The sequence below is a fragment of the Lepidochelys olivacea genome (genome assembly GCF_965140295.1).
Source record: "Lepidochelys olivacea isolate rLepOli2 genome assembly, chromosome: 2".
Classification (NCBI taxonomy): Eukaryota; Metazoa; Chordata; order Testudines; family Cheloniidae; genus Lepidochelys; species Lepidochelys olivacea.
In genome coordinates this window covers 24,919,571-24,937,586 of record NC_140412.1, presented here as the reverse complement: position 1 = coordinate 24,937,586, position 18,016 = coordinate 24,919,571, and the positions used below count along the sequence as shown (strand labels likewise).

Genomic DNA, 18,016 nt, shown 5'->3' with positions numbered 1-18,016 from the left:
CCTTTATGATCCTTCTACATTGGCACTTCAGGTGGGATCCATGAAGGGACTTAGGCTTTGCAACACTGAATGTCACAATGCCTAACTTTTAGAGGCCTAGAAAATCACAGGAACAACACTGCAATCCATAAAGCCTGAGCCAGGCGCCTAGGATCCCTTTACAATGAATGGGGAGAGATAGGGGCTAAGAGTGAACCACAAAAGCCAGCATCCAAGGCAGGGAGCCACCTAAAGTATCCAGTGGAAGACGATGATGAGGGGCATGTGCTAAGCCCCCACCCCTCTCCCAGAGATAGGCGCCTAATCCTGCTTAGAGATGCACAAATGGGAACCTGCTACCCAAAGTCAAGCAGGTTAGGTGGCTAAGGAGTTTCTTGTGGGACTCAGTGCCTACCTCATTCCACATAACAGCTAGAGGAGGAAGTGGTGGTGGTGCCACCCACCTTAACTTTTAGCCCAGTGGTTAGAGCACTCAGACCCAGGGATGTGGGACACCCAGTTTCAATTTCCCCCTTCTCTGCCAGAGTGGGAGAAAGGCCACCTCTTAGGGAACATGCCGTAACTGCCGAGCTATCAGGTATTCTGACTGGGGGGCTGCCTCAATCTGTCCTGTCTAAGCTGTTCCACTGTGGACAAATAATGAAAGTCATTGGACTAGGAGGACTGCACCCGAGTGTCCTGGGTGCGTGTCATGCTGTCTGGAGTGAGTCATGACCATGATGCCAACCGCAGGGAAACTGTCAAGAAGTAGAGCACAGCCCCCCCGCCCCGAAACTAGTGATATGTTCTAAAATTAGATCTCACCAACACAGTCACAAATGTGAACTCCTAACACACTATATCAGTCTTACCCTGGAGTCACGGACAGTCCTCTTGGACATTCCAGTCTATCTTGCCACCCAGGCAGGTTGGACATAGTGATAGGTAATTGCTGTACACCAAAGATCACAAAATATTGAGGTTGCTTCCAGTCCTAAGAGACCAGTCACTTGCCCCAAGTTAATCTGTATCTTAGATCTTACATGAAAGACAACACTTGTAGCCAGTCCTATAGTAAACTTTCTAAGGTTTTATTAACTAAGAAAAGAAATTAGCATTATTACAAGGTTAACGCAGGCAAACATATACATGCTAATCAGTTACAGTCTATAGTTTTTAAAAGGTAACAGAGTTGTAGTAATCTGTCAGCTCTGAATATCTCTTAGGGCTAACGCAGGTTGACCCTGGGGATCTCTGCTTTGGGTCTGCGAGAAGCCCAAACAGCAAAAAAGATGAGAAATTTTCTTGTCAGCTATTTTAAATGCCTTCTTCCAGAATTCAAGCTGATGAGATAAGCCCTTTTGCACATAGCCTCTTCATGGGCATAAGGGAGCAATTATTAAAGTTTTTGTATGGCCCATTTAGTTTTGATAGGCCTTCTTCATCGGCAGGAGACAATCACTCCTGACTGGGCTCCCAGTTTCAGAGGAAACACTGTTTACAATTACAAAACAAAAACTTACAATTTCTTTATCACACGGGCCATTGTGGGACATCACAATACAAAAACTTTAATAATTGCTCCCTTATGCCCATGAAGAGGCTGTGTGCAAAAGGGCTTATCTCATCAGCTTGAATTCTGGAAGAAGGAATTTAAAATAGCTGACAAGAAAATTTCTCATCTTTTTTGCTGTTTGGCCTTCTCGTAGACCCAAAGCAGAGATCCCCAGGGTCAACCTGTGTTAGCCCTAAGAGATATTCAGAGCTGACAGATTATTATGACTCTGCAGGAATTTTTACTCTGAAAACTGAGGCACCACGTGAGTTTAGGTGCCTACAGGGTTCATTGGGAGTTTTATGGATTGCAGTGAAGCCAAAGCCTGGGGTTTAGGTGCTGAAGGATCTTTGTGGATCCCAACCTTTGTTCATCGTGTGGACCCATTTCTAACTCTGGTTTTTAAAAACTCCCATATATTTTGTATGATCCATACTGTCCAAGCAAAGCGTGTTCAAAGAATAGCTTTGAAATAATGGGCTAGATCGTCAGCTGGTGTAAAATGGTATTGCTCTGCTCCTTTGAAATCAATGAAGCTTGGCCAATTTACATAAGCTGAAGATAAAGACCTAGGGTCCAATCCTGCTCTCATTAAAACTCCCATTGACTTCAGTGGAAGCAAGTTTGGACCTCAGTGTAAACAGGTTGTTTGCGTCAATAGTGACAGTCAATTAAGAATTTTGTTCATATGTCAACAGTGGACATGTTTACATGCATTTGCATATAGGGTAGGCACGCAATGGCCCAATACTTGTTTTATTTTCAAAGGGTTTTACAAAACCTAAAATGAAGAGAAATTTTCAGTAAAAGCAGTTTTTAAATAGCTTAAATGCTCAACTAGTTCTAGAAACTCAAACAGCCAGCTCTGTTGTGACTCTGCTATTCTGTGGTGTTTCACTGACCAAGCATAGTGAAGTGTAAATAATGAACACTAATTCTAAAAAACAAATAAAAAGAGAAGGGGGGGGGCTTGGTTTTAATTGCACATACAGGGGTGTAAATCAGGAAGAGAGATTATTATAAATAAAGCCAATGGAAAAGGAGGACTTGTGGCACCTTAGAGACTAACCAATTTATTAGAGCATAAGCTTTCGTGAGCTACAGCTCACTTCCTCAGATCTGATGAAGTGAGCTGTAGCTCACGAAAGCTTATGCTCTAATAAATTGGTTAGTCTCTAAGGTGCCACAAGTCCTCCTTTTCTTTTTGCGAATACAGACTAACACGGCTGTTATTCTAAAGCCAATGGAGTTATGCAATAAAAAACCTGTGTGAGGTCAGAAGCAGATCCATCCTTTTTAAGGTGGTAGTGTTCCTTTAAAATAGATGCTTTGTACACATGGAAGGGATTTTTTATAAACTATTTCTGCTGTAGATAGGTGGCTTACAATTGTAGATTTGTTCACAGGCTGTTCCAATGTTTAGTCATTGGTATGATAGGTGACATTTGCTCTCATAGCTACTTAGTACAGGAACCTGGCTGCATGCAGCCACATGGTGGTGCTCATGCATTTAGCCTGCTACCAGATATTTTTAGTTTATTTATTTATTTATTAAAGAGAGCCAGACTTTGCTCCTTGAAGTGCCTTCAAATGAGCTCCAACTTTATTATGGACTGCACACGAAGCTGCAACCAAGCATAAACTGGGTTGATTTCTCTCACCACCTTTACAAAGGCTTCAGGGATCTATTACTAGATCGGCCCATCTCCCTTCTCCTGTATACTTTCCCCCCTGCTGCACAAGTAATTTAGTGGCTGAAGTTATGATATTCTTTGGGACAGTGACTGCAACCCAGGGCACTGTCACATTATTGCTTTAGAGGGCTCACATAATGCAGGGGGCTTTTTTCTCAAGTGGCACAAAGTGTTAGCTATTGCACGTCCCACAATGTAACAGAATACAAAGAAATGACCATAATGGATAGAAGTCTATATGGGATATAATAGAAAGTCTAAGGGTACAACAAGAATAAAATCCCCACATTTTGGTATTTTCCCTTTGAATATTTTTAACATTTGCTATGCAATATGATTTTGAAAGGGAGTGAATTAAAGAACTCCCCTCTGAAGCAATTATAGCTCAGAGAAAATATTCCTGCCCATAAAATGACTTGTGAATGAGTCTGCAGGACCAATCCTAGGGCCATAGACAGACCATGACTAAGGTGTTCAGGAGGCCTATTTGCCAAATAGCTTGTCTAGATCTGAATTATAACATGTGCCAAGACCATTTGGATTCCAAATAGCACAGGAAACTTATTGTATTATGAATGATGTATTAGGGCACCTCAAGTCTTGATTAGGCATCTTTTAAAATTATTATTTAAATCTACAGCAGTAACTTTGGGGGAAGGAAATGTAAATTGAAAGGAAACAAAACACAAAGGAAGAGGCATCATATAATTGACACAATGAAAACTACAGTACTTGGGAAAAAATAGGGTTGCTTGAGCTCCACCCCCAAAATGTACTTTTAATGCCATTCCCCCAACAGCATCTAATGTTTCCTTTAAATTAAAAGGCTAAATTCCCTTCAGTTCAGATTTCCAGTATACACCTGGAATTGCACCAGTCCAAGGATTCATTCTCTGAAATCCTGAGTTAGAGCTGGCTGGGGAGGGGTTGGCTGGATATCAGTGACTCTTCAGCCCCCCCCCCCTCTTTTTCCTCTTCCTTCCACCTTCTGCTTTATAATTGGCTCCCTTGTTTCTCTACCCTTTCTTCTTATCAGATCATGCTGTGAAGGAACTAGCAGCTGGAGTGTGGAAAGAAACTTTTAGAGGCAGAGTAACACCCACATTAAGGAGGGAAAGAAGGAGTGTGTATTAGCAAAGGGTGATTTCTCCCAGGCAAAGCTACGCTTCCTCGCCAAGCAACTAAACCACTCATGACTACAAAGGTCTGTTTGATTTTATTTTGTCACACTTTTTTTACATTTGCGGGGGGAGGTAGTTTAAAAGCTGATGACTCTTGTACAATACCTAAGGTAACAACCCGAGTTGTTACTGATCATGATAATTATCTGCCACCTGCAAAATTCAGACTTTTGTTGGCCATAAACAAAGGAGAAGCAGGAAAGAGTCAAAAAGAAAAGGAGTACTTGGGGCACCTGAAAGAGTCAGTGATGGGTGGTGGATGTGATTGATTGATGGCTTGCCAGCCAGGAGAGGAAGCTGTAGGTGAGTGGCGCGGGGAAGCCTTAGGCGAAAGGGGGCTGAAATGGAAAAGAAAAATCCATAGAATCTTCTGCAAAACGTGGCATCCTGTATCGGTGTCTCTGGCTCTCCCTGGGCTTCACTTCCTCGCCGGCCGGGTGCACCAGCTCCCCAGGGCTGACCGGCACGACACAGACTTTACTGTCCTTCGTCCCCCCACGCCCGGGTTTTGTGACTTGTCCGCCTGGGCGTGCGCTCGCAGTTCCTCGCCGGGGTTCGCCTGTAATCGAGGGGTGTCTCCTCGGTCTCCGGAGGGCGGTGATAGGAGATCAGAGGCTTTGCCAGGGGTCCCCGTCCCCCCCGCCCGCTCCTTTGCCGAGCTCCGCACAGGGAGGAAACACGCGCCCGCCCTCGGTGCCGTTTTCCATCGTGCCGGAGCTCTGCAGAGAGGAGTTTGCACCCCGGGGCCACCCATTCCACGGGGATCCGCGGCCCCGCCCGGGGGCGACTGCTGCGGGACTGCCTAGCCTCCGCAGAGCCGCCCCCTCCCTGTAGGTTTGCCAAGAACACCTCCCCGGCGGGGTGACACGTGAAGCGAGTCAGCCCGCAGACACCCGGGGGCGGGCTGGGCTGGGCTGGGCTGGGGGGAGGCCGGAAACAGCGAACACCAAACCCATCTGAGCGCCCCGGCAGGAGCCAGGGGCAAGGGGCTTGCTCCACTCGCCGCTCCGGGGCGCAGTTACTTTCCCCGAGCCCTTGGCCTCGCCTTTCGTCGGCCCTCAGCAGTAACAAGGATCCGGCCTGTGCGCTGGGGGCAGCGTGAGCAGAGAAATCCGCGTTGTGTGTGGATTGATGCTGCGTTGCCTTATTTCCCAATAATAATCCCTGGTCTATGCAGGCTACTGAAATCACCCTTTAGCTTCCTGGTACCTGTTCATTTCGGATTGGGCCTGATCCCAACTGCCACACATTTCACAGTCCGGTTTTTAGCTAGGAGCTGGTACTTTATTATCCTCCAGTTATTTGCTGAGTGCTGACAGCATGCCCATTGCTGTCTAAATCACAGAGCAGACTGTGTCCCTGGCTTGAGGCGCTTACAGTGTAAGGGCTTGTCTGAACACAGTTCCAGTACAGCTTTAACAACCGCCTAGGTGGTGAAGCGCTGGAATGGGTTCCCTAGGGAGGTGGTGGAATCTCCCTCCTTAGAGCTTGTTAAGGCCCGGCTTGACAAAGCCCTGGCTGGGATGATTTAGTTGGTGTTGGTCCTGCTTTGGGCAGGGGATTGGACTAGATGACCTCCTGAGGTCTCTTCCAACCCTGATATTCTATGATTCTAGTGTGGACACTGCTATGCTGGCATAGAGGTGCTTATATTGGTACAGAATGGAAATTATATCCATATAGGAACCTGTATACCTGCATCCACACCCGAGGGGGTTGTACTGCTTTAACTAAGAATATAAGAACCTAAGAATGACCATACTGGGTCAGACCAAAGGTCCATCCAGCCCAGTATCCTGTCTGCTGACAGTGGCCAATGCCAGGTGTCCCAGAGGGAGTGAACCAACAGGTAATGATCAAGTGATCTCTCTCCTGCCATCCATCTCAACTCTCTGACAAACAGAGGCTAGGGACACCATTCCTTACTTAGCCTGGCTAATAGCCATTAATGAACTTAACCTCCATGAATTTATCTAGTTCTCTTTTAAACCCTGTTATAGTCCTAGCCTTCACAACCTCCTCAGGCAAGGAGTTCCACAGGTTGACTGTGCACTGTGTAAAGAAGAACGCCCTTTTATTTGTTTTAAAGCTGCTGCCCATTAATTTCATTTGGTGGCCCCTAGTTCTTATATTATGGGAACAAGTAAATAACTTTTCCTTATTCACTTTCTCCACATCACTCATGGTTTTATATATCTCTATCATATCCCCCTTTAGTCTCCTCTTTTCCAAGTTGAAAAGTCCCTCTCCTCATATGGGACCTGTTCCAACCCCCTAATCATTTTAGTTGCCCTTCTCTGAACCTTTTCTATTGTCAGTATATCTTTTTTGAGATGAGGAGACCACATCTGTACACAGTATTCAAGATGTGAGCGTACCATGGATTTATATAAGGCCTATAAGATATTCTCTGTCTTATTCTCTATCCCTTTTTAAATGATTCTTAACATCCTGTTTGCTTTTTTGACTGCCGCTGCGCACTGCATGGACGTCTTTAGAGAACTATCCACAATGACTCCAAGATCTCTTTCCTGATTAGTTGTAGCTAAATTAGCTCCCATCATATCGTATGTATAGCTGGGGTTATTTTTTCCAATGTGCATTACTTTACATTTATCCACATTAAATTTCATTTGCCATTTTGTTGCCCAGTCACTTAGTTTTGTGAGATCTTTTTGAAGTTCTTCATGGTTTGCTTTGGTCTTAAATATCTTGAGCAGTTTAGTATCGTCTGCAAACTTTGCCACCTCACTGTTTACCTCTTTATCCAGATCATTTATGAATAAGTTGAATAGGATTGGTCCTAGAACTGACCCTTTGGAAACACCACTAGTTACCCCTCTCCATTCTGAAAATTTACCATTTATACCTACCCTTTGTTCCCTGTCTTTTAACCAGTTCTCAGTCCATGAAAGGATCTTCCCTCTTATCCCATGACAACTTAATTTACTTAAGAGCCTTTGGTGAGGGACCTTGTCAAAGGCTTTCTGGAAATCTAAGTACACTATGTCCACTGGATCCCCCTTGTCCACATTTTGTTGACCCCCTTCAAAGAACTCTAATAGATTAGTAAGACATGATTTCCATTTACAGTAACCAGGTTGACTTTTGCCCAACAATTTATGTTCTTCTATGTGTCTGACAATTCCATTCTTTACTATTGTTTCAGCTAATTTGCCCAGTACTGACGTTAGACTGTATCTGTTTCTAAACCGATATAGTTAATGCAGTACAAAAACTGTCATGCTGAGCTAATGGTATGACCTTGCAAAGGCTATCAGGCATAGCGTTCTCTAGCCGCAATCCCTTTTGAAGAAAGTGTTTGCAAGATTGGGATATATGAAGAGGACAAATCAAAGCTCTGAAACTTGTCTAGACTAGAGGTTTTGGTCCTAGTCTAACTAAAGTTAATTGATTACCAATGAAATAACATGGTGGTCCAAAATTAATTAGATATTTTATATAGAACAGGTTCACCAATGGCTAGTAGCCAAGATGGTTAGGGATGCAACCCCATGCTCTGGGTGTCCCTAAGTCTCCAACTGACAGAAATAGGGACTGGATGACGGGATGGATCACTCAATAGTTGCCCTGTTCTGGTCATTCCTTTTAAAGCACCTGTCATTGGCAACTGTCAGAAGACCGGTTTCAGAGTAACAGCCGTGTTAGTCTGTATTCGCAAAAAGAAAAGGAGGACTTGTGGCACCTTAGAGACTAACCAATTTATTTGAGCATAAGCTTTCGTGAGCTACAGCTCACTTCATCGGATGCATACCGTGGAAACTGCAGCAGACTTTATATATACACAGAAACAATACCTCCTCCCACCCCACTGTCCTGCTGGTAATAGCTTATCTAAAGTGATCATCAGGTGGGCCATTTCCAGCACAAATCCAGGTTTTCTCACCCTCCACCCCCCCCCCCACAAATTCACTCTCCTGCTGGTGATAGCCCATCCAAAGTGACAACTCTTTACACAATGTGCATGACAATCAAGTTGGGCTATTTCCTGCACAAATCCATGCGGAACGCAATGCCATCCACAGCCTCAGAAACAACTCTGACATCATAATCAAAAAGGCTGACAAAGGAGGTGCTGTCGTCATCATGAATAAGTTGGAATATGAACAAGAGGCTGCTCGGCAGCTCTCCAACACGAGTTTCTACAAGCCATTACCCTATGATCCCACTGAGAGTTACCAAAAGCAACTACAGCATTTGCTCAAGAAACTTCCTGAAAAAGCACAAGATCAAATCCGCACAGACACACCCCTGGAACCCCAACCTGGGATATTCTATCTACTACCCAAGATCCATAAACCTGGAAATCCTGGGCGCCCCATCATCTCAGGCATTGGCACCCTGACAGCAGGATTGTCTGGCTATGTAGACTCCCTCCTCAGGCCCTACGCTACCAGCACTCCCAGCTACCTTCGAGACACCACTGACTTCCTGAGGAAACTTCAATCCATCGGTGATCTTCCTGATAACACCATCCTGGCCACTATGGATGTAGAAGCCCTCTACACCAACATTCCACACAAAGATGGACTACGAGCCGTCAAGAACACTATCCCCAATAATGTCACGGCTAACCTGGTGGCTGAACTTTGTGACTTTGTCTTTACCCATAACTATTTCACATTTGGGGACAATGTATACCTTCAGATCAGCGGCACTGCTATGGGTACCCGCATGGCCCCACAGTATGCCAACATTTTTATGGCTGATTTAGAACAACGCTTCCTCAGCTCTTGTCCCCTAAAGCCCCTACTCTACTTGCGCTATATTGATGACATCTTCATCATCTGGACCCATGGAAAAGAAGCCCTTGAGGAATTCCACCATGATTTCAACAATTTCCATCCCACCACCAACCTCAGCCTGGTCCAGTCCACACAAGAGATCCATTTCCTGGACACTACAGTGCTAATAAACAATGGTCACATAAACACCACCCTATACCGGAAACCTACTGACCGCTATTCCTACCTGCATGCCTCCAGCTTTCACCCTGACCACACCACACGATCCATCGTCTACAGCCAAGCTCTGCGATACAACCGCATTTGCTCCAACCCCTCAGACAGAGACAAACACCTACAAGATCTCTGTCAAGCTTTCTTACAACTACAATACCCACCTGCAGAAGTAAAGAAACAGATTGATAGAGCCAGAAGAGTTCCCAGAAGTTACCTACTACAGGACAGGCCTAACAAAGAAAATAACAGAACGCCACTAGCCGTCACCTTCAGCCCCCAACTAAAACCCCTCCAACGCATTATTAAGGATCTACAACCTATCCTAAAGGATGACCCAGCACTCTCACAAATCTTGGGAGACAGGCCAGTCCTTGCCTACAGACAGCCCCGCAACCTGAAGCAAATACTCACGAACAACCACATACCACACAACAGAACCACTAACCCAGGAACTTATCCTTGCAACAAAGCCCGTTGCCAACTGTGTCCACATATCTATTCAGGGGACACCATCACAGGGCCTAATAACATCAGCCACACTATCAGAGGCTCGTTCACCTGCACATCCACCAATGTGATATATGCCATCATGTGCCAGCAATGCCCCTCTGCCATGTACATTGGTCAAACTGGACAGTCTCTACGTAAAAGAATAAATGGACACAAATCAGATGTCAAGAATTATAACATTCATAAACCAGTCGGAGAACACTTCAATCTCTCTGGTCATGCAATCACAGACATGAAGGTCGCTATCTTAAAACAAAAAAACTTCAAATTCAGACTCCCGTGAGAAACTGCTGAATTGGAATTCATTTGCAAATTGGATACTATTAATTTAGGCTTAAATAGAGACCGGGAGTGGCTAAGTCATTATGCAAGGTAGCCTGTGTCCTCTTGTTTTTTCCTACCACCCCCCCCAGATGTTCTGGTTTAACTTGGATTTAAACTTGGAGAGTGGTCAGTTTGGATGAGCTATTACCAGCAGGAGAGTGAGTTTGTGTGTGTATGGGGGTGGGGGGGATGTGTGAGAACCTGGATTTGTGCAGGAAATAGCCCAACTTGATTGTCATGCACATTGTGTAAAGAGTTGTCACTTTGGATGGGCTATCACCAGCAGGAGAGTGAATTTGTGGGGGGGGGGGGGGGTGGAGGGTGAGAAAACCTGGATTTGTGCTGGAAATGGCCCACCTGATGATCACTTTAGATAAGCTATTACCAGCAGGACAGTGGGGTGGGAGGAGGTATTGTTTCTGTGTATATATAAAGTCTGCTGCAGTTTCCACGGTATGCATCCGATGAAGTGAGCTGTAGCTCACGAAAGCTTATGCTCAAATAAATTGGTTAGTCTCTAAGGTGCCACAAGTACTCCTTTTCTTTTTGTCAGAAGACCGACTATTGGGTTAGATAGACCATTGATCTGACCCAGGGTGGCTATTCTTATGTTCTTAGGTGTTGGCAAAGGGGAGGGAGTTAGGTAATGAAGAAGAGTGGTAAAGAGTGAGATCAAAGGTAGGCCACAGTACAACTGTGAGGGTGAGGAGCTTTAATGTGAAAGGGAGTTAGCTAAGAGAGTCTAAGAGGGGAGTGACCCACTCAGTACAGGTCACCAGGAAGTTTGTGTTTGTTTGTGGGGTTTTTTTATTGGTGGTACTATGGGGAGATTGTAGAGGAGTGAGGTGGGAAGCAGAGAGGAGGAAGTTGCAAAGCAGAACATATATATCAAAGTTGTTTCTAAATCTGTGCCTTTATAAATGTTTGATAAACAATTAAATATAATCAAGAATTTGCTATTTTTTATTTATGAGAGGGGTTACAATTATTCAACAATTGTAATAGTATAAATTGTATATGGGCCAAGTTCAGATGATGAATTCATATTGTTTCTTAAGTGTATTTCAAAGCAAGTCTCTTCTAACCATGACAACTCTTTAAAATAAAAAGTGACTGTACAAAAATGGTCTATTCCCAGTGTGTATTCTGAGCCATATCTGCTTGCTTTAGTGACAAAATGATCTTTTACCCCAATTATCAGATACTTGAGTGATAAAAGTGGTATTAAAAACTTCAGTAGAAGAGAATTGGCTCAGTGGCTTCTCCAGGGCTATGGGAGAGTGAGCTGGATTGTGACTCCTCGGCAGAATTGTTAACTAAATTGACTGTGCAATTTTTACCCCCTTACTAGAGGAGCACACGTCAGTTAAACAGTAAATGCGCTGATAAATGGGTTCCTGGCTGAGTTTGCAGGTCTGGCAATTAGGAAAATCCATCTATTTACTTTTAAACTGTGCACATTTGTGAAGCCATTATAGACCATAAACCTGTTACCCAATGATCCTATTGTTAAAGGAATCACTTTCAGAGGAGTGGATGCAAAGCAGATATTAAATTGTAATTATTACTGTATTTGTGGTCATAGAATCCTTCTTTCAGATGCCTTGATACTCTGTCTGGGCAGCATTGGTCCATATTACATGGCCTGACATTCACAGGGATGCTCAGTTAGGACACCGTTTTGTGTGTGTGTGTCTCTCTCTCTCACTCTCTCTTTTTTTTAAAGCTCATTTTGGAACAAGAGAGGTTTTATTTTGTCATTATAGCAGTTTCTGTTCCCAACACTCTCCCTGTCTGCTCCACAAAGGATATGAAGCAGATTTCCAAAGGGATTCAGCACCTGAAATTGGGGCACTTTTGAAAAAATTGTCCTCAGCTTTTAACTTCATAGGCTCCAACCCTTTTCCTGACAAGATTTGGAGATTGGCTGTTGCTTGTCAGAATGCAACTTTGGAGAGTGAAATAAATGCTCAAATAATTCCTCAGCCTTTCCCAAGGAAAAGTGCTTTAGTTACTAACCAGAGTTTGTGGGTGAAATCCTGGTCCCATTTGAAGTCAATGGCAAAACTCTAATTGATATGATGGAACCATGACTTGACCCTTGATTTTTCATTTAAGTGAATGTTCTAGGTTTACAGGCTTGATAAATATTTCTGTTCTGTATGTTTTCAGACTTGCTGATACTACGTGTATCCAGGATGAAGGTTTGTCGATACAAGATACACAGCTGGTTCCTCTTGGCTTTTTTGGCAGTTCATCTCATCAGTCATGTTCAGGGTCAAGGTAATTGATCTATAAGACAGCAGTGCTTTTTCATTAGATCACTCTGATGTGCAGAAGTGGGTTTCCCCTTTTACATATGCAATAGTGTTTTCCCTTTGCTAAGGGGATAGTACAGCATTATTGACACCAATGGGAGTTTTGCCGTGACTTCAAAGGTAACATCATCGGGGTCTAGCTCTTCCTGACTCATTTTCACACGTTCTCTGAACTGAAGTGTCTTAGGAGGAAGCTTGCTCTTATTTATCTGTATAGTTAAAATGTCTGAAAATGGGTTATAGGAAAAAACTTCATTCTGTTTACTTAAATGTAGCTATAAAATATTGATGTTACTACTTTCTAAGCAAATGCATTTGCGGGGGAATGATCATTCTGCAGTGGGACACTGAACTTGCATGGAATACATATTGCTGCTTTGTTGGAACTGTAGCTAATACCATCATTACATTATATAGGGTGGTATGAGGCCCTGCTGCCCTGGGCTGCCAAGTGTCATGATTGTTCATGCACCCCTTTTTGTTTGCATTGTGTCTATATCTTATGTATTACTATTTAAAAATATACTGTTGGTATTGCTAAGCTTAAAAATGATCCTGTGTGGTCTTGACAGTGGTCTCAAGTCTGTCCTAGTGTGTTTTCCTTCCATACCAACCTTTGCTTTGAAAGCACGAAAGAATAGGACCAATTCTGCTCTTGGCTATGCTCATGCAACCCCCTTGACTTCAGTTGAGGTTGCACAGGCATAACAGAGTGGAATTTGGCCCTCTCTTTCCCACTGAAAGGAGTGTTGGGTTGTATGTTTATGATGAAAACAGTCAGTGGATAGGCAGAGGTGCCTAGGTTTTCTATCTCCAGAGGATAGTTACAAGCAGAAATGGCTCTGGGGTCACAGGAAGAGCATGCTTAACAGATGCATATACTGCTACTGACATTGCTCAATCTGCAAATGGTCTTTGATGCTGGCTGACTGCTTGGGGGCAGGAGCCGTGGAAGAGCCCTAAATCTGGGGGGGCTACAGGCACCCAAACCATGTCCCTGCCCTTGTGCTGCCCTTTCTCTCCAAGCCCCTGACCACGCACTGTCCCTTTTCCTCAAGCCTCGCCCCCCCCGCCCACTCACTCCTCTTCACCCTCTTTCCCCAGTTGCTTACGCTTACGGCCATTAAAAAGTGGGAGAGCCGTGGCGCCCTAGCCCCTCCCATTCCGGTGCTTCTGCTTGGGGGGACCATGCCCCCTTCGGGCTATGGAACATCATTAGGTGCACTAACCAAACTTCCCAGAATGTGGGGAATGTTAGCTGTAGTATTTATTGTAGAGGAAGGGGGTTCACTGTGCCTTCCTACTACCTCTGTGCACCTATTCTAAACAGAAATTTAGCCTCCAAATGCTTGTGACTTAATGAGCCGAAGCGAAGCACATGATTATATATGTGTCTGTATATCTTACACTTGATACATATGTGACATTCAGCTCAGGACTCCCAGAACTGTAAGCCATTGTGTTACCCTTCTGCCTCAGCAAGTTGAGAGCTTTGCTGCTGCTAAGATGTGTGTCTGCTCCCTGACACTCCAGCCTCTCTGCATTGCCAACAAACTCCTCGGGACTCTGCCAGTCTAAACCTTGCCTGCAGGCAACCATCAGTGAACCCCAGTTCCTCCCGAGACATCTCTCTGCGGTGTCCAGTCCCTCTCACTGGGCACTCACAGAACTTATTAAGTTCACAGCCTTCCAAGAGACAGTGCACACACCAGGCTGTTAGGTTAGCTGAAGACTCACACTTCATTTTAATATAACTGCACTTGGATACCGTAGATACTTTATAGTAAAACTAAAAATAAGTTTATTAACAAAGAACAGAGATTTAAGTGATACTGAACAAGAGAAAAAGAGACCAGTTTGGTTACAAACAAAATAAAACATACTATCTAGTGACTAAAACTTAATTTTAGCTAGTTAAAATTTTTGCCTATGCAGTTTGCTTATTTACTTAAAGTTAACAGCATCTCTAGCCTTTCTGGCCAGGGGATCCAACTTTCTCAGGATCACAAGGTGCTTTTTCCCCATGTCCCCTAAGCAGTGGATAACTAAAATGTCATTTTGCTCCCCTTATGTTACCCAAAGTCTATTGTCACTGCCTCAAGAGCCAGGAAGGCTTTCTAGGGTGCAGATTCTGTCCCCAGAGCAATTGCTAAACTGTCTTCTCCCCTCACTTGTTAACTTGATGGCTTTGTTTACCAAGTATATGTATATGTACTTTTATTGTCCTCTGCCTGCAGTCAAGTCAGTCAGACAAATAAATCCACATTCTTTTGTCTAGCACATGCTGGGTTTATGCACTGCCTCCCAAACACATTTTAAGAACATATCTCCAGCACACACATGTAACTCTTTGTACACAACTCATCCATCCATCACACAATGATTTTCGGGACCAGCGTGTCACCAGTTTTTATAGGACACCATACTTGATTACACTTTTTTTTAATAGTGCGGTAATCTTCTATACAATCAGTTGATTCAATTCAAGTAACATGTCCTCAATTCAAGTCCTCATGTCCTCATGTCCTTCAATTCAAGTAACTGTTTTTATAGGACACCATACTTGATTACACTTTTTTTTAATAGTGCGGTAATCTTCTATACAATCAGTTGATTCAATTCAAGTAACATGTCCTCTGAATCTCTCCTTTTGGCCTTTGTTGACAAAGTTTTTCCTTTTTCCCTTTGCAATAAACGATTTACTTCCTCCTCCTTGTAACAGCTGGCTAACTATAAATGATATAGTATTTTTGAGTGATTAAAGAAATAACACATTGTAACAAGGTGCAGGAAAAATAGGGGTTAGTTTCATCTTGCACAAGCGCTTTGGGGAAGAACTATAAATTGATTCCTTAGGAGAAAGAGAGAATATGTTTGGGAAGGTCTAGTTTCACATTTGAGGTTTTATTCCAATCCTGTGATCCCTTTTCCACACATTAATTTATATTACTTTCTAGTTATGAATGTTATCCTTTGAGAAACAGACCCTGCTGAGTGAGATTGTTTTCTGCTGAGTCATTCCACCATCTTGCTCATGAATTATCCAATTATTATTATTTGTTGGTCACTGATAACTTAAAATGTAACTTTCAGATTTTAATGTTTTAATTCTTTTCATTTGTTGAGCTCCCAGTTTGATGTGGTGCATTTACTAGCTGCCTTCCAAATCCTTTATTATCCCTCTGCTTTCACTCAATATTTTAATTACTCCCTCACATTTAGTTTGGAATTTTTTTTTCTTGCTCAACGGATAAAGTTACTTTAAAAATATTGGAGCTTCTTGTCCAGTCTATTAAAATAATGAAAAATTTACTCCCAGCAAAACAACACTGGTTAATAAACCATCACAACTAAGGAAAATATGTCTGCTCTCATTAGAGTTCCCATTTATCCGTTCAATAATTGGGGTGTTAATTTAAGAATTTGCTTTTACATATACAAGATGGTGATTGTACTTCATGTTGTGAGAATTTCCATATGCTGCTAATGTATATGCTAGATAATTTTGGTGGAATATTAATTTGTTCAATTTAATCAATTTTTTTAATTTTTATAACAATATAAAATTAGATTCTAGAAAGTGCAACTAGTATTGCCAGCTTTACACAGTTTGACAGCTATGTACTTGAGAATTTTTGTCCTCCTTTTAGAATACTGAGTATTTCAAAGCTTTGTTTTCCTGTTTGTCCTCAAGAATAACGTATCTCGAGCACTAACAAAAATAGCTAACTTCTATGTAGCTGCATAAACCAAGGCCTTGAACTTGTCTTTAGTCTCTTTTTGGGTGATTGCTTGAATGTTGCTGACAGCCATTCATTTGCTCATTCCTGTAAAACCCCTTAACAAGCTCTCACTACTGATTTTTATCAGTTAACGGATTCAGTTTGGATTCATTTTTTTTTCTTTCTGCAAGAAGTGAAATTTTGTTCCACAGACAATAAAGGTCTTCAGAAATAAAGATTTCCTCTTCAGGTTGGTGACCACGTAGTAATTCCCATCAATATTTTGTTGTGTTTGTCCAAATATTAGATTTAACTTCCTTAGTTATATGTACTTCTCTGTGCCAGAACACTAGTCTTTGCATAACTAAGACATAGTTAAATATCTGTTTCGTGAACAACTCTTCTTTTCTCCCTGTGATTAATTACTGGCTGGAAGTGTCCTCCCCCCACGCTTCCCCACATTTAGACACAAAAATGAATAAGTGGTTAGCAAAGATCAGCTAGTTATGTAAAGATTATTCTGGCACAAGTCTTGTAGTCTATCATATTGTAGCTGTATAGAAAGCACAAACACATCTGGTGATTATGTCCTTCTTTGCTTGTTATTGTCAGACATGCTCAAATAAATTTGTTAGTTTCTAAGGTGCCACAAGTCCTCCTTTTTCATTTTGATTTTGTAGAGGCTCCAAAAGTTTACCTGATTTGATGATGGCTAATTACAAGTAGGTCAGAGCTACACTGCTTTGTTAGAAAGTGCTCTTTTAATCTTTAGGTCACACATGGGAGAAAAGGGGGCTTCAGAGCTCATTTTCCCTTGCAATGGTATAGGACACACTTGGCTGGCATTTGTATTCTTGGTGCTTAGCCACTGGATCCCTGTGAATCTTACAGCTGGTTTCCCAAAGATTATTTATGGTTGCTTTGAAAAAGTAAATAATTGGAATTACATCTTTTCGTGAACTGGTGGTACTCATGATTCATCACTCTAGGTTCATTCAGCACTGACTGATTCTATCCTTGCGCTATGCGTAAATCACTATGAATCTTGAGAATGAATTAAAGACTGTAATCCGTACCTGCAACCTTTCTGGTCTTTAAAACTTCTACCACAGCTTCAGTTATTTTATTACAATTACAATATGCTGAATGTTCTTGCAGTATCTTGGCTAGCACAATACTTCATATTTGATCTTTTAATCACAAAACAGCGTGCACCAAATTTTCAAAGAACTAGTTCTATGTGTGCAATGGATACTTTTAGCTGCTCATTCTTCTGAATCTAATAATGCCTATTTTCTAAAGCCCCACTGGGGTGGACAGACAGTCCGGAGAGTAGGCCTGTCCAGATCATGCCCACCATCCATGAGCGCATAGTTTGTATGCATGCTCATTGCAGAGATTTTGAAAAGTGTCTTCAGGGTGCCAGGCTGTTTTGACACTCATTGTCTCTGTGCCTCTCACTTCCCACTCTCCCTCTGACTTTTCTCTCCCTTGAATTCCAGTGTCCTGAGAGCAGCTGCGATGTGACTAAGCTGGTCTTGGCTCTTCCACATTCCCTTGCTGCCTCTGGCTCTTAAGGCTGGAGTATAACTAAGGCTGGTGTACTCTGCTAGAATAGGCCCCTCTAACTAATAAGCTGGATACAACTCAATGGCAGGAAGTAAAGCTTTACCATTAAACTTTGATTAACATTTTGATAACTTCTAACATTGCAGCATTGTTAACACTGAGAAACAATTGAACCAACAAAC

At 42.8% G+C, this 18,016-nt stretch overlaps 1 protein-coding gene across 4 annotated transcripts in view; it reads left to right on the top strand.

Annotated features, from left to right (window-relative positions):
* The first annotated feature begins 4,246 nt into the window (after positions 1–4,246).
* Positions 4,247–18,016, top strand: part of COL14A1 (collagen type XIV alpha 1 chain) — a 173,899-nt gene continuing 160,129 nt past the window's right edge. For 3 of the 4 annotated variants that reach the window (XM_084621152.1, XM_084621150.1, XM_084621149.1), the window contains exons 1-2: positions 4,248–4,432; positions 12,398–12,508. In XM_084621152.1, coding sequence (XP_084477278.1) covers positions 12,424–12,508 — 85 coding nt within the window. In that variant the 5' untranslated portion in view covers positions 4,248–4,432; positions 12,398–12,423. Of the gene's footprint in view, positions 4,433–12,397; positions 12,509–18,016 lie in introns of all 4 variants that reach the window. The other variant, XM_084621151.1, reaches the window with a different exon arrangement.